At 50.1% G+C, this 26,518-nt stretch overlaps 1 protein-coding gene across 6 annotated transcripts in view; it reads right to left on the bottom strand.

Moving 5' to 3' along the window:
• Nucleotides 1-1,573: 1,573 nt before the first annotated feature.
• cadm4 (cell adhesion molecule 4) overlaps nucleotides 1,574-26,518 on the bottom strand; it is a 46,967-nt gene continuing 22,022 nt past the window's right edge. The window contains exons 2-11 of one of the 6 annotated variants that reach the window (XM_088905536.1): nucleotides 12,541-12,687; nucleotides 11,336-11,488; nucleotides 10,642-10,776; nucleotides 10,527-10,550; nucleotides 9,821-9,982; nucleotides 8,805-8,895; nucleotides 7,651-7,823; nucleotides 6,340-6,381; nucleotides 5,557-5,685; nucleotides 1,574-4,947 (exon numbers count right to left, since the gene is read on the bottom strand). In XM_088905536.1, the coding sequence (XP_088761662.1) occupies nucleotides 4,835-4,947; nucleotides 5,557-5,685; nucleotides 6,340-6,381; nucleotides 7,651-7,823; nucleotides 8,805-8,895; nucleotides 9,821-9,982; nucleotides 10,527-10,550; nucleotides 10,642-10,776; nucleotides 11,336-11,488; nucleotides 12,541-12,687 (1,169 nt within the window). In that variant the 3' untranslated portion in view covers nucleotides 1,574-4,834. Of the gene's footprint in view, nucleotides 4,948-5,556; nucleotides 5,686-6,339; nucleotides 6,382-7,650; nucleotides 7,824-8,804; nucleotides 8,896-9,820; nucleotides 9,983-10,526; nucleotides 10,551-10,641; nucleotides 10,777-11,335; nucleotides 11,489-12,540; nucleotides 12,688-15,807; nucleotides 16,763-26,518 lie in introns of those variants that run through there. The other 5 variants (XM_088905540.1, XM_088905537.1, XM_088905538.1 and 2 more) reach the window with 5 other exon arrangements.

Here is a 26,518-nt window from a genome sequence, read left to right as displayed (position 1 = left end):
TAATATAGACACACTGACTGGACACTCCAGTACATGAACACTGCACTGAGAGAGAGAGGGGTTAATACAGACACACTGACTGGACACTACAGTACATTAACACTGCACTGAGAGAGAGAGAGAGGTTAATACAGACACACTGACTGGACACTCCAGTACATTAACACTGCACTAAGAGAGAGGAGTTAATACAGACACACTGACTGGACACTCCAGTACATTAACACTGCACTGAGAGAGAGGGGTTAATACAGACACACTGACTGGACACTCCAGTACATGAACACTGCACTGAGAGAGAGGGGTTAATACAGACACACTGACTGGACACTCCAGTACATTAACACTGCATTGAGAGAGAGAGGGGTTAATACAGACACACTGACTGGACACTCCAGGACATTAACACTGCACTGAGAGAGAGGGGTTAATACAGACACACTGACTGGACACTCCAGTACATTAACACTGCACTGAGAGAGAGGGGTTAATACAGACACACTGACTGGACACTCCAGTACATGAACACTGCACTGAGAGAGAGGGGTTAATACAGACACACTGACTGGACACTCCAGTACATTAACACTGCATTGAGAGAGAGAGGGGTTAATACAGACACACTGACTGGACACTCCAGGACATTAACACTGCACTGAGAGAGAGAGGGGTTAATACAGACACACTGACTGGACACTCCAGTACATTAACACTGCACTGAGAGAGAGAGAGAGAGAGAGAGAGGGGTTAATACAGATATTATTCAATGACAGAAAGAGAAAAGAGGTCAAGACTTAAAGTTTCCTACAGTACCTGGTTCCACGTCTGTTTTCTTTCTGTCTGCCTGTCTCTCTGTCTCTGGCAATTCAATTCAAGATGCTTTGTCAGTCTGTCTCTCCCTGTCAGTCAGTCAGCCTGTCTGCCTGTGAGTCTGTGCAGTTCTGTAACACGCAGACAGTGCTGGTGAGATGAGATTTCTCTGCTCATTAATCACCTCCCTCCGTCTCTGAACAAACACTGTGAGTGCTGAGGGGGAGATCGATGACAGGGCACCACAGGGACAACCTGTCCGTTATCTCCTGCAGATGCTCAATCCACTCAGAGTGACGCAGACGATGCGGGTCCTGTGCTTCCAGCTGTCACAGACGGTGTGAAGGTTTCGGGGTCGGGGAAGGACACGGAACATGCAACAGGTCATGTGGGAGAGGGGGACCCTGAGACCTTTAACCCCAGCAGAGAGATCAGGGATACTGTGTGTTTGGGGGTGACCCTGAGACCTTTAACCCCAGCAGAGAGATCAGGGATACTGTGTGTTTGGGGGTGACCCCGAGACCTTTACCGCAGCAGAGAGATCAGGGATACTGTGTGTTTGGGGGTGACCCCGAGACCTTTACCGCAGCAGAGAGATCAGGGATACTGTGTGTTTGGGGGTGACCCTGAGACCTTTACCGCAGCAGAGAGATCAGGGATACTGTGTGTTTGGGGGTGACCCTGAGACCTTTAACCCCAACAATGCGATCAGAAATACCGTGTGTTTGGGGGAGACAGTGGGTAAAGACACAACAAGAACACATTTCTTTATCTTTTTATTGTGATTTGTTTTGTTTTTAATTTGGATTTTTAAACTCCTATAAAGAAAGTAGAGTTAGCTAATAACCATCCAGGAAACAAGAAGTACAAAAATGGAAAAACACCTGAACAGAGAGACGGGGGGCAGGACGAGAGCTGGAAGAGGGACAGAGACAGGAGGGGACAGAGACAGCAGAGGGTGGAAAGAGACAGGAGAAATGAAACAGGATCAGGCAGCAGGAGTTTCCTCATGAGAATCGTACAATTAATAACAACAACGATAATAATAATAACAATAATAATAATATAACAATATTAACAGGACCGCTGGACAATGTCGATCTCGACGTTTCTCTTTAATAACAGTATGGCCTGTAACTCTAAACTAAGAGCTCACCCGCTGTGTTAGTACAGAAATATCCCGTCTCGAATACAGACAGTGAGACAGGAGTAGATATGTAGAGGAGTGAACATTGTGTTTGTCCTTAGCATAAGCACTGATAGCCCAGCCTGGTGTTTTTATACAAAACATCTTTCACTTTCTTTCCTGGGCACAGTGAGAGAGAGGAGATCACAGAGAATCCCTCAGTAATAAACACACAGTAGGACAGGAGACACAGTGAGAGAGAGGAGATCACGGAGAATCCCTCAGTAATAAACACACACAGTAGGACAGGAGACACAGTGACAGAGAGGAGATCACAGAGAATCCCTCAGTAATAAACACACAGTAGGACAGGAGACACAGTGAGAGAGAGGAGATCACAGAGAATCCCTCAGTAATACACACAGTAAGACAGGAGACACAGTGAGAGAGAGGATAATCCCTCAGTAATAAACACACACAGTAAGACAGGAGACACAGTGAGAGAGAGGAGATCACAGAGAATCCCTCAGTAATAAACACGCAGTAGGACAGGAGACAGTGAGAGAGAGGAGATCACAGAGAATCCCTCAGTCAAACAGCTATTATGTAAGGTAACCCAGTGTACAGCACACTTTACAAAATTGTAAACAGGCTGTTTATTCATTTTGTTGTTGTACGGCACAGAGCACATTCACATCCGGCCATAGCTAACCAACTACAGATGGCGCTGTTTTACAATGCCTGAAAAACACGGTATGGCTCTGCCTGATTTAACAGAGCACTGAGAGGGAGAGGGATACAGAGAACCGTACCTGGGACATGCAGGGGTCTCTGTTTAGTCTTCAAGTATGAATCCTCCATTTAGGAAAGAATGATGCTGTTTCTCTCTCTCTGTGATCGTGATGATGATGAAGGACTGTGTGATCTCCCTCTCTGTGATGATGAAGATGGACTGTGTCATCTCCCTTTCTGTGATGATGAGGATGGACTGTGTCATCTCCCTCTCTGTGATGACGATGAAGGACTGTGTCATCTCCCTCTCTGTGATGACGATGAAGGACTTTGATCTCTCTCTCTGTGATGAAGATGGACTGTGTCATCTCCCTCTGTGATGATGATGAAGGACTGTGTCATCTCCCTCTGTGATGATGATGAAGGACTGTGTGATCTCCCTCTCTGTGATGATGAAGATGGACTGTGTCATCTCCTTTTCTGTGATGATGAGGATGGACTGTGTCATCTTCCTCTCTGTGATGAAGATGAAGGACTGTGTCATCTCCCTCTCTGTGATGACGATGAAGGACTGTGTCATCTCCCTCTCTGTGATGACGATGAAGGACTTTGATCTCTCTCTGTGATGAAGATGGACTGTGTCATCTCCCTCTGTGATGACGATGAAGGACTGTGTCATCTCCCTCTGTGATGATGATGAAGGACTGTGTGATCTCCCTCTCTGTGATGATGAAGATGGACTGTGTCATCTCCCTTTCTGTGATGATGAGGATGGACTGTGTCATCTTCCTCTCTGTGATGAAGATGAAGGACTGTGTCATCTCCCTCTCTGTGATGACGATGAAGGACTGTGTCATCTCCCTCTCTGTGATGACGATGAAGGACTTTGATCTCTCTCTCTGTGATGAAGATGGACTGTGTCATCTCCCTCTGTGATGACGATGAAGGACTGTGTCATCTCCCTCTGTGATGATGATGAAGGACTGTGTGATCTCCCTCTCTGTGATGATGATGAAGGACTGTGTCATCTCCCTCTGTGATGATGATGAAGGACTGTGTCATCTCCCTCTGTGATGATGATGAAGGACAGTGTCATCTCCCTCTCTGTGATGATGATGAAGGACTGTGATCTCCCTCTCTGTGATGATGATGAAGCACTGTGATCTCTCTCTCTCTGTGATGAAGATGGACTGTCATCTCCCTCTGTGATGATGATGAAGGACTGTATCATCTCCCTTTCTGTGATGATGATGAAGGACTGTGATCTCTCTCTCTGTGATGAAGGTGGACTGTGTGATCTCTCTCTCTGTGATGATGATGAAGGACCGTGTGATCTCCCTCTCTGTGATGATGAAGGACTGTGTCATCTCCCTCTCTGTGATGATGATGAAGGACTGTGTCATCTCCCTCTCTGTGATGATGATGAAGGACTGTGATCTCTCTCTCTCTGTGATGAAGATGAAGGACTGTGTCATCTCTCTCTCTGTGATGATGATGAAGGACTGTGTCATCTCCCTCTCTGTGATGATGATGATGATGAAGGACTGTGATCTCCCTCTCTGTGATGATGATGAAGGACTGTGTCATCTCCCTCTCTGTGATGATGATGAAGGACTGTGTCATCTCCCTCTGTGATGATGATGAAGGACTGTGTCATCTCCCTCTCTGTGATGATGATGAAGGACTGTGATCTCCCTCTCTGTGATGATGATGAAGGACTGTGTCATCTCTCTCTCTGTGATGATGATGAAGGACTGTGTCATCTCCCTCTCTGTGATGATGATGATGATGAAGGACTGTGATCTCTCTCTCTGTGATGATGATGAAGGACTGTGTCATCTCCCTCTGTGATGATGATGAAGGACTGTGATCTCTCTCTCTGTGATGAAGATGGACTGTGTGATCTCCCTCTGTGATGATGATGAAGGACTGTGATCTCCCTCTCTGTGATGATGATGAAGGACTGTGATCTCTCTCTCTGGGGTCAGTGCAGTGTACAGTGTATTAACTCATCCCTCCTCCTCTCCCTCTCTCCATGGCATCAGTGTGGTGGCTCAGTGCCGGTGTGTTTCGCGGTGTCGGTCCACCATTGCAGTTCGGGAGGCTGTCACCAGGGGGCGCAGTGTGTTCGTGCTGAGGGGGGAGGGGGGATGTGACAGTGGGGCGCTACAGCAGGTATTCCTTCTTCCCGCTCTCTCGCCCCTCGCCCCCGTTCAGGAAGGCCTCCTGCACCTCGCCGTGCTCGTCCAGCCCACTGGCCTCGTGGGTCAGATAGGATCCTGCACAGGGGTGGAGGAGACAGGCGTCAGCACGGACGCGCACGCATGCACGCACACGCGTGTATAAATGACCCTGAAACAGCCCCAGCCAGGCGGTGACCCTGAGCTCCAGGTCTGGACACTGGCCGTCCGTCCTGTCTGCTACTGTGCTCGGGCATGAGACACTGGACTGGGCCAGAGTGTCCCAGTCCAAGGCTCGTCCTGTCTCTCCCTCCCTCTCTTCACCTCCCCCTCCCCCTCTTTCTCCCCAACCATCCCTCTCCCTCTCTCCTGCCTTCTTTCTCCTCCTCTCTTTCTCCTTTCCCTCCCTCTCTCTGTCACTCTCTCCCCTCACACCCTCTCCCCTCTCTCCTTTCCCTCCCTCTCTCCTCCTCTCTCCTCTCAATTTCAATTCAATTCAATTCAATTCAAGATGCTTTATTGGCATGACCGACGAGTACAATCAGTGTTGCCTCTCTCTCCCCCCTCTCTCTCCCCCCTCTCTCTCTCTCTCTCCCTCTCTCTCTCCTCTCTCTCTCCTCTCTCTCTCCTCTCTCTCTCCTCTCTCTCTCCTCTCTCTCTCTCTCCTCTCTCTCTCTCCCCCCCTCTCTCTCTCCTCTCTCCCCTCACCTTTCTGCCTCACTGAACACCAGATGATGATGATGAGAACACAGATGATGGCAAAGACCAGCAGAGCCAGGATTCCTCCGATGACAGCGTAGGGCACCGAGCTGTGAGCCTCCACCACAGCCCCCGGGTCTGAGCGAGAGACCGAGAGAGGGGTTAATGCAGCTCACGCTCACACTCTCTCACACACCCACCCACTCGCACACTCGCACACTCGCACACTCGCACACTCGCACACTCGCACACAGACTTATTCCACACAGCAGGAATCCCAACACACCTGACTGAGCAGGAAGGAGATAGAGCAAAGCAGACAGTGAGTGACAGACAGCTCTCCAGAGAGACAGTGAGACGGGGAGAGAGAGTGAGACAGTCAGTGAGTGACAGACAGCTCTCCAGAGAGACAGAGAGACGGGGAGAGAGAGTGAGACAGTCAGTGAGTGAGACAGTGAGACAGGGAGAGAGAGTGAGACAGTCAGTGAGTGACAGACAGCTCTCCAGAGAGACAGACAGACAGTGAGACGGGGAGAGAGAGAGAGACAGTCAGTGAGTGACAGCTCTCCAGAGAGAGAGTGAGATAGACAGCTCCCTAGAGAGACGGACAGAGAGAGAGTGAGACAGACAGTTCCCCAGAGACAGACAGAGAGAGACAGGGAGAGAATGTGAGATACAGTTCCCCAGACAGACAGCTACCAGAGAGTGAGACAGACACTTATGAGTTCTGTGCAAGGGGTCACATGAGGGTTAGGGGGTGAAGCCGCAGGACTCGGGGGCATCGCTCTGTACCTCTGGGGTCTGCCCCGCGCTGCGATGGGACTGGTGAGGGATCTGTGAAATGTGAGACACAGCGAGAGGCACACAGAGAGAGTAGAGCAGGGGTTACTGGGAGACACAGACAGCAAACACACAATGGAGCTGCAGCACAAACACGCACACTAACGGGTTCCTGCTCTGCGCTTTAAAGATGGTTTTGCATGGCAGCCTGATCCACTCCAGGTATTATACCCCAGTCCTGTTGCACAGCGGCCTAATCCACTCCAGGTATTATACCCCAGTCCTGTTGCACAGCGGCCTGATCCACTCCAGGTATTAGTTCCAGCACCAGCACTCTTGCGCAGTAGCATTTACCGTCCTGCGGCTGCCTGCAGTGCCACACATTCGCCACAGGGTGGCAGCAGAACTCCACCCAGAGCACCCCGGCGTGCGTCACCTGACCTCCATCCATCCATTTTCTAGCCCCTTCCTCCGCTTCGGGGCCACAGGGGAGCAGCGGGGCGCATGACTTTACCTGGCTTCGCGGCTCATTATTATCGAAATAATTATTTCGCAGAGCTGCCCGTGTGGCGAAAGCAGTAAGCGGGGCCTGGTGAACTGCTGTGCATGTTTAACTCATCGTCGTCATCGTCGTCATCGTCTTCAGCGCCACAGACGGAGGACTCGGCGGAAATCCTCCTCCAGCTCCTGTCTACTGCTGTTCTGATCCGAACAGCTCCGGGAATATTCCCTCCAGACCGTCCGTGGGGCGCTCCCGCGACCCCCCGCGGACCCAGCGCGGTCCCGAGCCCTCTGGTCCTGAGCGGGGTCACGTGGGCGGGCCTTCAAGACCGGAGGGTGGGGGGCAGGAGTCAATCGCATTGATCGGAATTGATAGATGAACGATCCCAGGGTCTGATTGTGCTGTTTCCTCACAGAAGACAGAGCAGCTCGTTCCACACCCCCACTTCCCTTTGTGTAAAGAAGCGCCTGCTGTTCTCCCTTTTTAAACGCACTTCCCTGTAGTTGCCTCCTGAGCCCCCCGGTTGGCGTCTCACTGTTGAGTCTGTTGGCATCCACATGGCTGAGTCTGTCAGCGGCTCTTGGGTTTCTAAACCTCCACTGTTGTCTTCGCTGTTAAGGATTAAAGAAATTAAGTTCCTTCAGCCTCTCGGTGCAATCTGGGCATCTCGTGCCAGACTCCCACCACCCTGTGTGTAAGGATGTGCCTCCTGTTGTCAGATGTACAATCCGTTTCTGTTTACGTGCTGCTGGGAAGGTTGCACAGTTAATTCCGTTCAGTACAGAGCGACTGCAAGCCCCCCTCCCCCCCTCCAGTCTTACCGTACACTACCAGCGTGTAGTGGTCAGAGGCACGACCATACTGGTTCTGCGCCTGACACAGGTAGGTGCCGTTGTGGGCCAGGCTGAGCCGTGGCACCCAGAGCACTGACCCCTGCTTCTCTGCCCTCTCTGGTAGAGAGTCGTTCACCCTGAACCACTCCACACTGCGAGGACTGAGAGAGAGAGAGAGAGGGGTTAATACAGACACACTGACTGGACACTCCAGTACATGAACACTGCACTGAGAGAGAGAGGGGTTAATACAGACACACTGACTGGACACTCCAGTACATGAACACTGCACTGAGAGAGAGGGGTTAATACAGACACACTGACTGGACACTCCAGTACATTAACACTGCACTGAGAGAGAGAGAGGGGTTAATACAGACACACTGACTGGACACTCCAGTACATTAACACTGCACTGAGAGAGAGAGGGGTTAATACAGACACACTGACTGGACACTCCAGTACATTAACACTGCACTGAGAGAGAGAGGGGTAAATAAATAGTTAAGCTTTTAAAAAGTAGAATTCTCTGTGAAATAGTTTTTGTCTTCAGCTCAGAACCCTGAAGAGGAGGAGATTAATTTTTATCGCTTGGAGTTAACGATGGTGTTTCGAGATCGCTGGGCCAGAGAGCCTGTTAAATCTCCGATAGGTTTTTTTAATTAAATCCCAACGAGGCAGAACTACCTAAACAAAGCAACAAGCGAAATAAATTAATAAATAAATACAGACATAAATTATAGCCTGGAAAGGGGGAGAGATAATTACCACTCGGAATCGTTGGTGGAGGAGCAATGTCTGTGAAGTGAATCTCCCATCAATCTCTCCTTCTTTTCCTCATCTCCCGATCCCTCTCTCTCCCTCTCTCCCTTCCTCTCTCCCTCTCCTTTATCCTCTACAATCCTCTCTCCATTTTCCACTTTCCAGTAAGAGACAGAGAGACAGGGAGAAAGACAGAGAGAGGGAGAGAGGGGGACAGGGAGAATCTGAGAGACACAGAGGGTGGCAGAGAGAGAGAGAGGGACAGACAGGGAGGTGACGAGGGCGAGATAGAGGGGACACACACAGGTGTACTCACGGGGGGCTGGGTTAGGGTTAGAGAATCTGAGAGAGATAGAGGGGACACAGACAGGTGTACTCACGGGGGGTTGGCCGAGATGATACAGGACAGGCTCAGAGGATCCCCTTCTCTCATCACTCCTGGGGGGGGCTGGATCTGCACTGTGGGGGCGACTGGAGTGAGGAGAAAAGAGAGAGGCCCCAAAATCAGCACTCACTGGACACAACTCTCTCTGGTGTGCAGTGTAGTGTGATCCCTAGTCAGTAACATGGTGACAGTGTAACTGCAGCTACGCCACAGTGCAGCGCCGTTAATTCACGAGCAGCGGGAGGGCACTACGAGGCAGTGCCAGCCAGTACCAGATAGTAGCAGGCAGTACCAGGCAGTATTGGGCAGTACCAGGCAGTATTGGGCAGTGCTAGCTAGTACCAGGCAGTATTGGGCAGTACCAGGCAGTGGTTGGCACTATGAGGCAGTACCAGGCAGTATTGGGCAGTAGCAGGCAGTGGTTGGCACTATGAGACAGTACCAGGCAGTATTGGGCAGTAGCAGGCAGTGGCTGGCACTTTGAGGCAGTACCAGGCAGTGGCTGGCAGAATTGGGCAGTAACAGTCAGTAGCTGGCACTAGAAGGCAGTACCAGGCAGTACCAGGCAGTAGCTGGTAGTATTAAGCATTATTAAGCAGTAGCAGGCAGTACCAGGCAGTTTTAAGCAGTATTAGGCAATAGCAGGCAGCAGCTGGAAGTATTGAGGAGTATTGGCCTGCAGGAGGCAGTATTAGGCAGTAACAGGCAGTACTGGGCAGTATTAGCCAGCAGCAGGCAGTATTGGCCAGAAGCAGGCAGTACTGGGCAGTACTGGGCAGTATTGGCGAGCAGCAGGCAGTATTGGGCAGAAGCAGCAGGCAGTACTGGGCAGTATTGGGCAGAAGCAGCAGGCAGTACTGGGCAGTATTGGGCAGCAGCAGGCAGTAGCTGGGAGCACCAGCACAGGGCCTGTGTGCTGCTGCAGTGACACTGGAGCACAGTTCCCTGGGCGCACAGCCAGCAGTACAGCAGTGCCAGAGTCACAGTGACCAGCCCCCTGGCGCTACTCACAGTGCACATCCAGCTTGTAGCTGGAGACCCGGCGCTGCCGGCCCAGGGAGGCGTGGGAGGCCTCACAGGTCAGCTCAGCCTCATTGTCCCGCCGCTCGACGGGCAGCCGAATCGTGTTCGACACACTGACCGTCTTCCCATTGTCCTGCTGAGAGGACACCCCTGAGAGAGAGAGAGGGGTTAATACAGACACACTGACTGGACACTCCAGTACATTAACACTGCACTGAGAGAGAGAGGGGTTCATACAGACACACTGACTGGACACTCCAGTACATTAACACTGCACTGAGAGAGAGAGGGGTTAATACAGACACACTGACTGGACACTCCAGTACATTAACACTGCACTGAGAGAGAGGGGTTAATACAGACACACTGACTGGACACTCCAGTACATGAACACTGCACTGAGAGAGAGAGGGGTTAATACAGACACACTGACTGGACACTCCAGTACATTAACACTGCACTGAGAGAGAGAGGGGTTAATACAGACACACTGACTGGACACTCCAGTACATTAACACTGCACTGAGAGAGAGAGGGGTTAATACAGACACACTGACTGGACACTCCAGTACAGTTACAGTGCAGTACATGTGTAAGTCATGGAGAGGGAGAAAGGTAGCTTTCATACTCAGGAAGGAGGAAGGGCACAGAGAGAGGGGGACAGAGAGAGAAGCTGACCGACAGCCTGTCTTACCGCTGTCCTCTTGAATGGATACCCCTGACAGAGAGAGAGGGAGGCAGAGTGAAATGGAATGGACTGGCAGGCAAACGCATAGACAGACAGTCCTGGAGGCAGACAGACAGGCTACCTGGTATCTCCTTGCCATCACGGTACCAGTGCAGTGTGGCAGGTGGCTTGCTGCGTGGAGAGAGACAGGTCAGCTCCACCTCCCCCCCTTCTACAGCCTGGGACTTCACCTTCACTGTAGGCACTGCTGGGGGCACTGAGAGACAGAGAGAGAGGGGTTAATACAGACACACTGACTGGACACTCCAGTACATTAACACTGCACTGAGAGAGAGAGAGGTTAATACAGACACACTGACTGGACACTCCAGTACATTAACACTGCACTGAGAGAGAGAGGGGTTAATACAGACACACTGACTGGAGACTCCAGTACATTAACACTGCACTGAGAGAGAGAGGTTAATACAGACACACTGACTGGACACTCCAGTACATTAACACTGCACTGAGAGAGAGAGGGGTTAATACAGACACACTGACTGGACACTCCAGTACATTAACACTGCACTGAGAGAGAGAGGGGTTAATACAGACACACTGACTGGACACTCCAGTACATTAACACTGCACTGAGAGAGAGAGGGGTTAATACAGACACACTGACTGGACACTCCAGTACATTAACACTGCACTGAGAGAGAGGGGTTAATACAGACACACTGACTGGACACTCCAGTACATGAACACTGACAGGCGAGGTGAGGTGTATTGCGCCAGCTGGTCCAGAGTACTCAGCGGTACTGAGCCCTTACCCTGCACGGTCAGTGTGGCGACCTGGTGGTGTGTGTCGTCAGTGTAGAGCTGACAGAAGTATCCGCCCTCGTCCATCACGCTGACGTTGAAGACCGAGATCCGGACCAGTTTCGGGGAGAAGAGAGTCATCTGAAACCTCTCATCCTTCAGGGCTGACAGAGAGGAGAGAGGAGAGAGGGAGCAGAGGGAACGTGCAGAGAGACAAAGGAGAGAGGAGATTGTGGAGAGTAAGAAAGAGTCAGAGAGGAGAGAGGGAGATAGGAGCAGAAGAGTGAGACAGAAGGAGAAGGGGGGTTTAGTGGAGCTGGTCACTCCTGCACATCACTGCGCAGAGACAGACACAGTGGGAGCAGGAGACAGGACAGGTGTGTAGGACAAACAGAGACCTGTCGTTACAACAGCTGTGCCCAGGAGGAAGCAGAAAGGCTGACGGGACAGACCCCCTGCACGTCCAAACCAGGGCTCAGCCTGAAAAGTGCAGCACAACACAGTAAGAGGAGGGTAAAACCACAGTAAAGCCCAGAGATATCAGGGTAAAAGCTCAGTACAGTGCAGTAAATCACTGCGAGATCAGTGTCAAAACAAGTACAGTGCTGTAAATCACAGTAAAATCAGGGTAAAACCACAGTACAGTGCAGTAAATCACTGCAAGATCAGGGTCAAAGCACTGTACAGTGCAGTAAATCACAGTGAGAACAGGGTAAAAGCACAGTACAGTGCAGTAAAACGCAATGAATGCCACAGTTATACACTACCTCTTCCTGTATCGCCCTTTATCTCTTTAAAATCTTAACTTTACTTATCTAGGACTCCAGAAAGCAGAGGAATATCAATACAGAACAGTTGTGATAGTCATAATGAATATAATTGCTGTCATTATCGTGAATGCTGTCATTATGATAATAACTCAATAATAACCTAAATGCAGGAATTCAACATGCCTTTCTCTGGGAATGCTGCAGCCCTATTCTGTATTGACAGGCTGAGGACAAAGGGTCTGTTTCCTCTCTCTGTCTGAGGAGTCAGATATCTGTCTCCTATTCAGAATTCACAAGCCTGTGTTCTCTGGCTCTTCGAGACACACACTGGTGGGCTCTGTGTGTGAGAGAGGAGGTACCAAACCCCCTAAAATCCCTTTCTCTCCTCTCTCTTCATCTCCCTCCCTCTCTCCATCTCTCGTCTTCTCCATTCCTCCTCCTCTTACCTCTGGTGCCATTGAAGAACAGTGTCTGTCTGCGTGGGTTCTGAATGACCACAATGGACCCATCGTAGTTCTGTAGCTTACAGTTGATCTGGGCTGTACCTCCTTCCACCACTGTGACATTCTCTGCCTGGACGGCCTGGCTGACCACTGAGAGAGACAGAGAGGGGTCAGTACATACCAGACACTCCAGTCCATTAACACTGCACTGAGAGAGAGAGGGGTTCATACAGACACACTGACTGGACACTCCAGTACATGAACACTGCACTGAGAGAGAGAGGGGTTAATACAGACACACTGACTGGACACTCCAGTACATTAACACTGCACTGAGAGAGAGAGGGGTTAATACAGACACACTGACTGGACACTCCAGTACACTAACACTGCACTGAGAGAGAGGGGTTCATACAGACACACTGACTGGACACTCCAGTACATTAACACTGCACTGAGAGAGAGAGGGGTTAATACAGACACACTGACTGGACACTCCAGTACATTAACACTGCACTGAGAGAGAGAGGGGTTAATACAGACACACTGACTGGACACTCCAGTACATTAACACTGCACTGAGAGAGAGGGGTTAATACAGACACACTGACTGACTGGACACTCCAGTACATTAACACTGCACTGAGAGAGAGAGGGGTTAATACAGACACACTGACTGGACACTCCAGTACATTAACACTGCACTGAGAGAGAGAGGGGTTAATACAGACACACTGACTGGACACTCCAGTACATTAACACTGCACTGAGAGAGAGAGAGGGGTTAATACAGACACACTGACTGGACACTCCAGTACATGAACACTGCACTGAGAGAGAGAGGGGTTAATACAGACACACTGACTGGACACTCCAGTACATTAACACTGCACTGAGAGAGAGAGGGGTTAATACAGACACACTGACTGGACACTCCAGTACATTAACACTGCACTGAGAGAGAGAGAGGGGTTAATACAGACACACTGACTGGACACTCCAGTACAATAACAATGCACTGAGAGAGAGGGGTTAATACAGACACACTGACTGGACACTCCAGTACATTAACACTGCACTGAGAGAGAGAGGGGTTAATACAGACACTGACTGGACACTACAGTACACTAACACTGCACTGAGAGAGAGAGGGGTTAATACAGACACTGACTGGACACTCCAGTACATTAACACTGCACTGAGAGAGAGGGGTTAATACAGACACACTGACTGGACACTCCAGTACACTGAGTATTAATAACATTTTCAGCCACTGCACTAGTAGCATGAACAGTTTCGGTATTTGATGCGTCAATGGCTGGTTACAGTTCAGTTTCTAACCACAAGGTGGCAGTGCAGAGTTGTTTTGGCTACAAACTACTAAAAGACTTGACTCGGGGCAGGACCATTAAGAGGAGGAAAATAAACACTATAATGTGTTGGAGGTGTCACGGCCTTGGAGCTACTGCAGTGAGTTAGAGGCAGGATGATTATCTGTATAATGTTAGCTTGTCTGTTCCCTCTGCCTCTTTCAATCATGTGCTTCTCTGTTCTCTGTTCTGTACTCCTCCGTCCTCTCTCTGTTCCTTCCCTCTCTCGATTCTCTTTCTGTCCTCTCCCTCTTTCTATCTGTCCTCTCGTCCTGTCTCCATCTCCTCTCCCTGTCTCTGTCTCCATCTCTATCTCCTCTCCACCTCCTCTCTCCCTGTCTCTGTCTCTGTCTCTGTCTCTATCTCCTCTCTCCCTGTCTCTGTCTCTGTCTCTATCTCCTCTCCACCTCCTCTCTCCCCGTCTCTATTGTCTCTCTCTGTCCTCCCTATCATTCTCTACCCAGTCAGTCAAGAGAGACAGACAGGCAAGACAGACAGACAGATAGACACGTAGACAGACAATCAGAGAATTGGAGATCTGAGATGCATTTAGTATAAACCAGGATAATGTGCTGAAAGACCCCAGAAATAAGAGTTAATTAAACTCCCAGCTGAAGATATTGAACTGAAGAAGTGTTGAGCAGGCACTAACTGTCCAGGCTGTGACCTGTCCTGCCCTTGTTCTGGCCTCTTTAAGACACACAGGTCTGCTCTTCCCTGCAAACACACACTCACACTCAGCACTGCTCACATACACTTAATATATACAGTACACCACACACTTGTCTTCCTCCTCCTCATCAGAGCTGTAGAACAACTGTAAAGACACTCAGTCCAGCTCATCTGTATCTTCACACTAACACTCCTTCATCATCACCAGAGCTGTAGAGTCACTGTAGAGACACTCAGTCCAGCTCATCTGTATCTTCACACTAACACTCCTTCATCATCATCAGAGCTGTAGAGTAACTGTAGAGACACTCAGTCCAGCTCATCTGTATCTTCACACTAACACTTCAACTCTCCCTATTTCTCTCTGCATCCAAATGTTTTCTCCATCACACCACCCCTGCTCTCCCTGCTCCCCCTCCTCTCCCTGTTTCAGATAGGATTTGTTCTGCGGATCAGACCTCCAGTGTCCTGTGCCATTACCCACTGCTTGATCTGAGCACTGTGACTGAAGTGAAAGAGGGAGAGAGAGGAGGAGAGAAACAGAGAAGAGGGAGGGAAGGAGAGAGGAAGAAAAGGAGGGAGGGGAGAGAGAGAGAGACAGTGCCCACACACTCATGCACAGAAGAAATCTGCCCTTCTCCATCCCAGAAAGCAAGGAGCCATACCAACCCTTCAACCCAGCTAATTAACACTAACGAGGTTTAACAAGCACTCTCTGTTAATTAACACCTTCTCGCCTTCACTTCTCTCCCCTTCCAGCACAATGTCTCTCTCTGCTGTCTATATTTATCCCTTACACCTCAACCCCAGCCTCCATCTCTCCTCCACTTGTCTCTCTCCCCTCCTCCACCTGTCTCTCCTCCACCGTCTCTCTCTCTCTCTCTCCTCCTCCACCTGTCTCTCTCTCTCCTCCTCCACCTGCCTTTCTGTCTTTCACTCCTCCTCATCTCTCTCCTCCTCCACCCGTCTCTCTCTCCGCCACCTGTCTCTCTCTCTCCTCCTCCACCTGTCTCTCTCTCTCCTCCTCCACCTGTCTCTCTCTCTCTCTCCTCCTCCACCTGTCTCTCTCTCTCCTCCACCACCTGTCTCTCAATTCAATTTCAATTCAAGAAGCGTTCCTGTCCTGACTGATAAATGCCAGTGTTGCCAAAGCGTACAGAAGTAACACGCCAGCCTGCCCCTGCCTGTCTCTCTCTCCGGGCCCCAGACGACGGGAGACTGGACTTACAGGCCAGAGCCGCGCAGAGCAGCGGCAGGCGAGCGAGGGAGCGCGTCTGTGCCGCCGGCTCCATCGGACCCCACGCGCAGGGCTGTGTGGAGGACTGAGGGGTTTCTCCAGGAAAACGTCTTGAAAATGACTTAATAAAGCAAAGACTGTTCTAGCTGTAATTCTGGTTGATCAATAATTTCTGTTCTTTACTGCTGTTTACGTTAGTCAATACTGTTCTCGGTGCTGTTTAGGTAAATCAATACCGTTCTAGATGATGTTTAAGTTAATCAATAATCAATACTGTTCTTGGCACTGTTTAAATTAATCAATACAGTTTCTGGTGGTGTTAAGTTAATGAATAGTGTTCTAGCTGTTGTTTCAGTTAATCAATAATCTGTGCTGCTCTGGCTCTTCTAAGCGGATCAATCAGGTCCTGGCTGCGCTGGCCTCCCTCTCCCACAGTCTGCGTCCGATCCGCTCTTCCCCGAGATCCGTGTCCACTCCTGTCCCTCTCTCCAGGTCCAACTGTCTAGGTGGAATTCCTCAGCGCAGTCCCAGCCCACTGACATTCCTGACCAGCATTCCGTCCTCGGATCGCTCTTCCCACCTGCCTCTCTTCCCTTCGGAGCCTCCTTCTCTGTCCCTCTCTCTCCCCTCCCGGTCCCAGCTCTCCTGGGGAGAAGAGCTGAGCTATACTCTACTATACTGAGCTATACTGCACTGAGCTATACTACACTGTACTGAGCTATACTCTACTATACTGAGGTATAGTCTACTATACTGAGCTATACTACACTATACTGAGCTATACTGTATTGAACTGTACTTAACTATACTATGCTGAGCTATACTGCACTAAGCTATACCGTACTGAACTGCACAGAGGTATACTGTACTGCCCTGTACTATACTGACCTATACTATACTGACAGAGCTGAGATGTTCTCTGCTCTCCCCTCTCTCCCTCAGTGAGCAGGGCACGGCCACAGCGCTTTAATATCCAACTCCTCTCTCTCTCTGGGTGTGTGTGACCCTCGTGTCTCACTGTGTTGGCTGACCAGCGAACAATAGCTTCTATTAAGGCCCCAGACAATGCAGCCCAGTGGAAACACACCAGCAGGCCTGGTACCTCATGGATCTGATGATCCTGTCCTGATCTCTAGGGACCCCCAGGAATCTCTCATTCAGCAGCACAGCTAGGTAGCTTGTTCCAGACACCTGCCACCCTGTATGTAAAGACCCAAGCACACTCCCTCATATCCAGCTGTGCCTTCAGTGTTGGGTGGGTTCTGTCAATAACCTGTCTGGATCTTAGCCCTCAGACTGCCCCCAGTATAAACCTCTGTACAAGACTGAAGAGACTCAGTTCCTCTGCCCCAGTATAATCCTCTGTACAAGACTGAAGAGACTCAGCTCCTCTGCTCTACCTCCAGTATAATCCTCTGTACAGGACTGAAGAGACTCAGCTCCTCTGCCCCAGTATAATCATTTTCTCCTCTTTCTCTTCCCCCTCTCTCACTCTCTCATTGCCCCTCTAATCTCCATCTCATCCCTCTCTCACTCCCCTCTCACTCCTCTCCCCCCCCCCCACTCCTCTCCCCTCTCTCACCCCTCATCCTTCTCCAAAAGCACAGAGTCATCACTTCCTCTCAGGGCTCACTGTGCTGATGAATGAGTCGGTAACAGAATACTAACGAGCTCCCCAGGCAATTAACACCTCGCAGCGCTAACGACCTCACTGTGGCACTGTGAGAACATCAGAGCCCAGGATCCCCACGGAGGAGAGAGGAGAAAGAGAAGACTCTCTCTCTCCCCTCTTCCTCTGCCACACTCCTCTTATTCTGACAGTACCCCTCTAATGACTCTCTATCACTTTATTTTCTTCCTTCTGTCACTCCTGAGGCAGGAATCCTGTGCACAAGAGCAAACTCAAACTTCAAGCCCCCCCCCCCCCCGCACTGCTGTCTCCTAGCAACGGCCAATCAACAACGGCTGCCTTCCCCACATTGCTCTCAACTCTCCTCTCATCCAATCAGGGAAGAGCTGGCCCTCCTGGGAGATACCATTATGAGCATGACCTCAGGATGTGTGGGGAGACTTGGAGACTTGGAAGAGGGGAGGTCAAAAGTAAGGGGTCACAGACTCCCCCTCGCAGACACCTCTCTTAACACATGCGCCCAGAACAGAAAGATCGATAAAGATCACCACAACACCATCATACTAGTGCAGATGTGCAGAAGAAAGAAAGATACAAAAGGCATAACCAGTACACTCCAGTACATGAACACTGCACTGAGAGAGAGGGGTTAATACAGACACACTGACTGGACACTCCAGTACATTAACACTGCACTGAGAGAGAGAGGGGTTAATACAGACACACTGACTGGACACTCCAGTACATGAACACTGCACTGAGAGAGAGAGGAGTTAATACAGACACACTGACTGGACACTCCAGTACATTAACACTGCACTGAGAGAGGGGTTAATACAGACACACTGACTGGACACTCCAGTACATTAACACTGCACTGAGAGAGAGGGGTTAATACAGACACACTGACTGGACACTCCAGTACATTAACACTGCACTGAGAGAGAGAGGGGTTAATACAGACACACTGACTGGACACTCCAGTACATTAACACTGCACTGAGACAGAGAGGGGGGTTAATACAGACACACTGACTGGACACTCCAGTACATTAACACTGCACTGAGAGAGAGAGGGGTTAATACAGACACACTGACTGGACACTCCAGTACATTGACACTGCACTGAGAGAGAGACACACTGATTGAATGGACACTGCAGTAGAGATCTTACTAAACTCTCCTTCCTAATAAAATCATGCATGCATCTCTAATTTAAGCAGATCAGCCTACGAAATCTCTGCTGCCCTGTGCATTTTTAATTTCTGCAGCCTGTCTCACATCAGTAAACCTGGCCACCAGGTGGCACTTAATATAGGCCAACTGAGCCTATATAAGGATCCAGTCCTGTTAGAGCAGTGATTAAGGTACAAGATTTTTTTACCAGGAGGTTGTGAGTTCGAGCGTGTGGTCTCTGCCCACAGCCACCTTGTGTCCCCTTAAGTGGGGTAGTGACCACCCTCATGCTCCGTCCTTTGGAGCAGATGTCCAGTCAGAGTCCTGCATTCCTGCACCACAGTGTTCTGGCGAGAGTGGCCAGGAGGACCGAGGCCTGAGGTTTCTCTCTGCTGGGATTCACCCTGTCACCAGCTGAGTATCTACAGCATTTTATCATCTGCAGCAAGAACCAGGTTCTGCAAAAACAAATTCTCTACACACACTGTCACACGAACAATCACAGACATACACTCAGATACATATACCCACTCATTCATCTACACACACACACTGTCTCACGAACCAACACGTACTACGTATAAACACATGGTCACACACACTGTCACACAATCACTCACAAACACACACACACACATACATCGTACAAACACCCACCTGCACAGTCACAGTCACACACACAGTCCGACACAGTGTCTTTCTTCTGAGCTGCCAACACCAGACGACTCAGGAGAGTGACACACACCTGCGGAGCTGTTGTCAGAGGGAGACCGACTTGTAATCACACCTTCTTTTCAATTGATTGAAGAAAACAAAATAAGGTAAGAGAGACAGAGAGCCGGAACCCCGCCCAGCTCTGAGGACTGCCACAGGTGATGGAAGAGGGAAGGAGCTGTCACTAATTCACCATCTCGAGGCGGAGAGACGGGCTCAGAATAAGCGGTTTTCTCTGGAAATGTCTGGGAAATGTTTTAGCTAATTATTATTGCTTTGGCAACATTATAATTCTTCGGTCAGGCCAATGAGCATCATAGAATTGGGCGACAGAGACAAGAGTAAAGAGAGGAGAGCGAGAGGCAGAGAGAGAGAAAGAGATGGAGAGAAAGAGAATACAGCAGAATGAGAAGAATGTGAAGAATTCTCTTTGCTCAGGGCAGGACTGCAGGAACTGAACCCTGATTGTTAACACCCCTCCTCGTTAGGAAAGAACTCATGAATAATAACAAAAATGCCTTTCATGTTTCTCATTGGAAGGCGAGACTCCGCGTGCAGCGAGACACAGAGTGTCCTGTGTGACACGTTCTCACTCTGCCCCCAGGCACACAGGGCACTGTCCCTCACCCACACCCCACTGTCCATTAACACTGCACTGAGAGAGAGGGGTTAATACAGACACACTGACTGGACACTCCAGTACATTAACACTGCACTGAGAGAGAGAGGGGTTAATACAGACACACTGACTGGACACTCCAGTACATGAACACTGCACTGAGAGAGAGAGGGGTTAATACAGACACACTGACTGGACACTCCAGTACATTAACACTGCACTGAGAGAGAGAGGGGTTAATACAGACACACTGACTGGACACTCCAGTACATGAACACTGCACTGAGAGAGAGAGGGGTTAATACAGACACACTGACTGGACACTCCAGTACATTAATACTGCACTGAGAGAGAGAGGGGTTAATACAGACACACTGACTGACTGGACACTCCAGTACATTAACACTGCACTGAGAGAGAGAGGGGTTAATACAGACACACTGACTGGACACTCCAGTACATGAACACTGCACTGAGAGAGAGAGGGGTTAATACAGACACACTGACTGGACACTCCAGTACATTAACACTGCACTGAGAGAGAGAGGGGTTAATACAGACACACTGACTGGACACTCCAGTACATTAACACTGCACTGAGAGAGAGAGGGGTTAATACAGACACACTGACTGGACACTCCAGCACATTAACACTGCACTGAGAGAGAGAGGGGTTAATACAGACACACTGACTGGACACTCCAGTACAATAACGATGCAGAGTGAGAGAGGACTGCAGACAGCCTCAGTGGATTCTACGGTACATTAACACTGCGCACGGTAAGAGCGAATGTGTGAGGATGAGAGATATTGAGGTTGGCTGAAAAAGTCATGCAGTGATTCCCCTGGCCTGTTCCTGGTCCCTCATTGTCAAAGTCAAATCCTCAGGGTCTCCGTGACAACATGCAAATGAGATGTAAATGGGCAGAACACTCAAAGCACCATCAGAGGAGGAGGGGGGAGGTTGTCAAGGTGACGTTACCATGGCGACCTGCAGTGATGCACGGCAGTGAATGAATGAGAGAGAAAATCAACGGGAGGGAGGGAGGGAGGGATAGACAGAGGAGGAACAATTAAGGGAACGAATGAAAGAGCTGGAGAGAGTGATTTTGCAGTGTCCTTTTTAAATTGTTCTGAAGGAGGCAAAGAGATAGAGGGCTTCTCTGATGTTCTGATGTTTTACAAATCGCAAGCGATAGCAACCGAGTGAGTGAGACTGTTGCTTTGTGCTTTACAAATTGTTGTATGAAAAAAGGGCAAGAGAGAGGGAGGGATAGAGGGAAGGAGGGAGGGGAGGGACTGCGGTGTTTACAGATTGCTCTCAGCAAGAACTGTCCTCTCTTCTCTGAGGAACACAGGGTTCACACTGAGACACAGACATGCCAGCTCTCTCTCACACTCACTCACACTGAGACACAGACACGCCAGCTCTCTCTCACACTCACTCACACTGTGACACAGACATGCCAGCTCTCTCTCACACATTCACTCACACTGTGACACAGACATGCCAGCTCTCTCTCACACTCACTCACACTGAGACACAGACATGCCAGCTCTCTCTCACACTCACTCACACTGTGACACAGACATGCCAGCTCTCTCTCTCTCACTCACACTGTGACACAGTCACGCCAGCTCTCTCACACTCACTCACACTGTGACACAGTCATGCCAGCTCTCTCTCACACTCACTCACACTGTGACACAGACATGCCAGCTCTCTCTCACACTCACTCACACTGTGACACAGTCACGCCAGCTCTCTCACACTCACTCACACTGTGACACAGACACGCCAGCTCTCTCTCTCTCACTCACACTGTGACACAGACATGCCAGCTCTCTCTCACACTCACTCACACTGTGACACAGACATGCCAGCTCTCTCTCTCTCACTCACACTGTGACACAGTCACGCCAGCTCTCTCACACTCACTCACACTGTGACACAGTCATGCCAGCTCTCTCTCACACTCACTCACACTGTGACACAGACATGCCAGCTCTCTCTCACACTCACTCACACTGTGACACAGTCACGCCAGCTCTCTCACACTCACTCACACTGTGACACAGACACGCCAGCTCTCTCTCTCTCACTCACACTGTGACACAGACATGCCAGCTCTCAAACACTCACTCACACTGTGACACAGACACGCCAGCTCTCTCTCACACTCACTCACACTGTGACACAGTCACGCCAGCTCTCTCACACTCACTCACACTGTGACACAGACATGCCAGCTGTCTCACACACTCACTCACACTGAGACACAGACACGCGAGCTCTCTCTCACACTCACTCACACTGTGACACAGACACGCCAGCTCTCTCTCACACACTCACTCACACTGTGACACAGACAAGCCAGCTCTCTCTCACACTCACTCACACTGAGACACAGACACGCCAGCTCTCTCTCACACTCACTCACACTGTGACACAGTCACGCCAGCTCTCTCTCACACTCACTCACACTGTGACACAGACATGCCAGCTCTCTCTCACACACTCACTCACACTGTGACACAGTCACGCCAGCTCTCTCTCACACTCACTCACACTGTGACACAGTCACGCCAGCTCTCTCTCACACTCACTCACACTGACACAGACACGCCAGCTCTCTCTCACACACTCACTCACACTGTGACACAGACAAGCCAGCTCTCTCTCACACTCACTCACACTGAGACACAGACACGCCAGCTCTCTCTCACACTCACTCACACTGTGACACAGTCACGCCAGCTCTCTCTCACACTCACTCACACTGAGACACAGACACGCCAGCTCTCTCTCACACTCACTCACACTGTGACACAGTCACGCCAGCTCTCTCTCACACTCACTCACACTGTGACACAGTCACGCCAGCTCTCTCTCACACACTCACTCACACTGTGACACAGACACGCCAGCTCTCTCTCTCTCACTCACACTGTGACACAGACATGCCAGCTCTCTCTCACACACTCACTCACACTGTGACACAGACACGCCAGCTCTCTCTCACACTCACTCACACTGTGACACAGACACGCCAGCTCTCTCTCACACACTCACTCACACTGAGACACAGACACGCCAGCTCTCTCTCTCACACTTTCTCCATCTCGCTGTTCTCTCTCTCTCTCGTTCTCCTCAGCAGGCCCTAATGGAATTACCTTTATTTCTACCGGGAGCAACAAAACTTAATTTATTGCCTCCTGTGTCTGCAGTTCTAGAGGTGACACCAAAGGCCAACTGATACACCCAGGAGAACAACTGCCCTCCACCCTAGCTACTGAGATAGTTCAGCCCTGTCCAAGACTGCACTGATAGGTGGACTATTCCATTATGTCCAAACAGGGGTGGGAGAGGTGGAGGGGTCAGTACTCTCAGAAATCCAGCAAGGTTTACAGTCTTGTAACCAGGGACAGTCTTTTTAACCCTTTCAGCTGGGACTGTGGGGTCCCATTGTCCCTCTCTGTGTGGCCATCTGTCTGTCTCTTGACTGCAAACCCTCATCTAATCTTCTCTCCATCCCTGTCTCTCCCTATCAGCCTGTCTCAATTCAACGTGCTTTATTGGCATGACCAGTGAGTACAATCAGTGTTGCCAGAGCAAAACTAATACAATTAACATAAAACATGTGGGAATTCTGGGATTAGATTGTAAATTTAGGGAAGAATGTTTCTCTAATCCCAGAGTATCTGTCACAGTGCAGTAGGAAGTGCACCTCTGTCTCTGATTCTCCCTGCTGGCAGTGGGAGCACAGCCTGTCCTCTCTGGACAGCCAGGTCTGCCTGTGTCCAGTGTGTATGGCCAGGCTGTGGTCACTGAGCCTGTCCTCTCTGGGCAGCCAGGTCTGCCTGTGTCCAGTTTCTATGGCCAGGCTGTGGTCACTGAGCCTGTACTTCATCTCTCTCTCTCTCTCGAGTCTGTCAGCCTGTCTCACTCCCTCCCTGTCAGCCTGTCTCTCTCTCCTGGCTGCCTGTATTTGACATCTGTATTACAATCAGGCCCACAGTCTCTCTCTTCATTAGGGTCTTCGTCACTGATGCCCTCTCCCAGTCTGACAGCTGTCTCCTCAGAAACCGACCATGTTCGTCAAGGGTAAGTGCTGCTGACACCCACGACCTTCAACGAAGAAACGCGCTTGTTATGTTCTAACACCCATTTGGACTAATGAGGCCATTACATGTACTGTACTGTACTGGAGTGTCCAGTCAGTGTGTTAATGTACTGGTAACCCATATCCCTGTCTCTCTGTGTGTTTACACTTGTCTCAGGCTGACACGAACGAGTTGTTGAGTTGCTGTCAGAGGCAGGGTTTGTACTCAGACAGGACAGGACTCGCCTGCATACAGAGCCAATACGTGTTCCGGGATTGGAGGCTCTTTCCCTGGGAGCTGTCCCCAGGCACACTGGTGTTCCTGGGAGAGCCGGAGAGGGGGATAGCCCCTGGGAAAGAGGAGGAGACAGTGGGTAGGAGGGAGAGAGACAGACTTGTCGGTCTGGGAGTGGAGAGATGGAGACATACTAACACACAGACACACAGTTTCCCTCACACTCACACACAATGACACACACACTCACACACACTGTCACACCTGACACACACTCACACACAATGACACATACTGTACACACTCACAACACATATACACTCACACACAGAGACAAACCTGACACATATACACATACAATCTCACACACAGTCACACACACACAGTCTCACACCGAGTCACACACACAGTCACCGTCACACACACACACCGTCTCACACAGAGTCACACAGAGTCACATTCACACACTCAAAGCACAGCGAATCAAGTGACTGGGACCCCACCCCCTCTGGGATCATGTACAGGTAGAGGACACCCCGAAAAAGAGGCTGGACAGGGGGACACCCACCTCCTTCCCCGAAAGGAACCTGCTGTGGGATGGGAGCCCCTGTAATGCGACCTTTGACCCTCCCCCAGCCTGTAGAGACGCCCTCCCTGCCTCGGCTCCTGCCTCTCTCAGGGCGCGGCCAGAGGCACACACTCCAGTTCCGCCGGTCCGCCCGGTGACCGCAGATGTCACACAGACGCAGGCTCTGGTTGGCTGAGAGCCTGCTCCTTGCATAACGGGGTAAACTACTTCTAAAGACATTGTGCAAGAGTGTCTGACACACACACACGCTGGCACTGGCACACATACTGACACTAGCACACACACCCGACACACTGACCCTGACACACACACTGACACACACCGACACTGACACACACAGTTGTCCTCCTGTGACACACACACACACACAGTTGTATTCCTGTGATGCACACACTGTCAGACACACACAGTTGCACTCCTGTGACACACACTAACACACACACACAGTCCACCTGTGACACACACACACACACACACAGATTTCAGATTTCTCTATTCTGTTTTCACACTGGCTCTAGAGACTGGTCCTGTCCAGTGTGGGGACACAGCGTGTGTCAGGTCTCTGTTTTCGAAGAGTTCATTTCGAAGAGCTACAGAAATACCTGCTCATATACAGTACATAAACACTATATACATGAACAGTCACACCCCCCCCCACTCCCCTCCACAGCTGTCTCCTCTGTGTCAACACCAGCAGCTGTTACAAGACAAGTGACCCCCCACCCCTGAAAACACATCTGCATTCCGTAACCATGACACCTGCACAGCTGTACAAGAACTCATCCATCATTTAGACACATTCCTGACAGGAGTGTAAATGTGAGGATACAGAGGAGCTGGACTGAGTGTCTCTACAGTTACTCTACAGCTCTGATGATGATGAAGGAGTGTTAGTGTGAAGATACAGATGAGCTGGACTGAGTGTCTCTACAGTGACTCTACAGCTCTGATGATGATGAAGGAGTGTTAGTGTGAAGATACAGATGAGCTGGACTGAGTGTCTCTACAGTTACTCTACAGCTCTGATGATGATGAAGGAGTGTTAATGTGAAGATACAGATGAGCTGGACTGAGTGTCTCTACAGTTACTCTACAGCTCTGATGATGATGAAGGAATGTTAGTTTGAAGATACAGATGAGCTGGACTGAGTGTCTCTACAGTTACTCTACAGCTCTGATGATGATGAAGGAGTGTTAGTGTGCAGATACAGATGAGCTGGACTGAGTGTCTCTACAGTTACTCTACAGCTCTGATGATGATGAAGGAGTGTTAGTGTGAAGATACAGATGAGCTGGACTGAGTGTCTCTACAGTTACTCTACAGCTCTGATGATGATGAAGGAGTGTTAGTGTGAAGATACAGATGAGCTGTACTGAGTGTCTTTACAGTTACTCTACAGCTCTGATGATGATGATGATGATGAGAGATATTCAAACCCATGAATGTCTCTGGGTGTTTTTCTCTGGACTGAGTCCTGAGCACCAATGTCTTTTCTCTAACATGGTGAGAAAACCTGTACACAATCTTCTGTGCTCTTACTAGTCTGTCACACACTGCTAACACCACAGCCTGCGATCTATTTCCACAGTTTGAGCAGACAGACCAACATCCTGCTCGGCTCTAATTTGCTTCCCC

This window comes from Atractosteus spatula, chromosome 25, assembly GCF_055471065.1.
Source record: "Atractosteus spatula isolate fAtrSpa1 chromosome 25, fAtrSpa1.hap1, whole genome shotgun sequence".
Lineage (NCBI taxonomy): Eukaryota > Metazoa > Chordata > Actinopteri > Semionotiformes > Lepisosteidae > Atractosteus > Atractosteus spatula.
The sequence above is the reverse complement of the archived record's forward strand: the minus strand, read 5'-3'. Positions and strand labels throughout refer to the sequence as shown.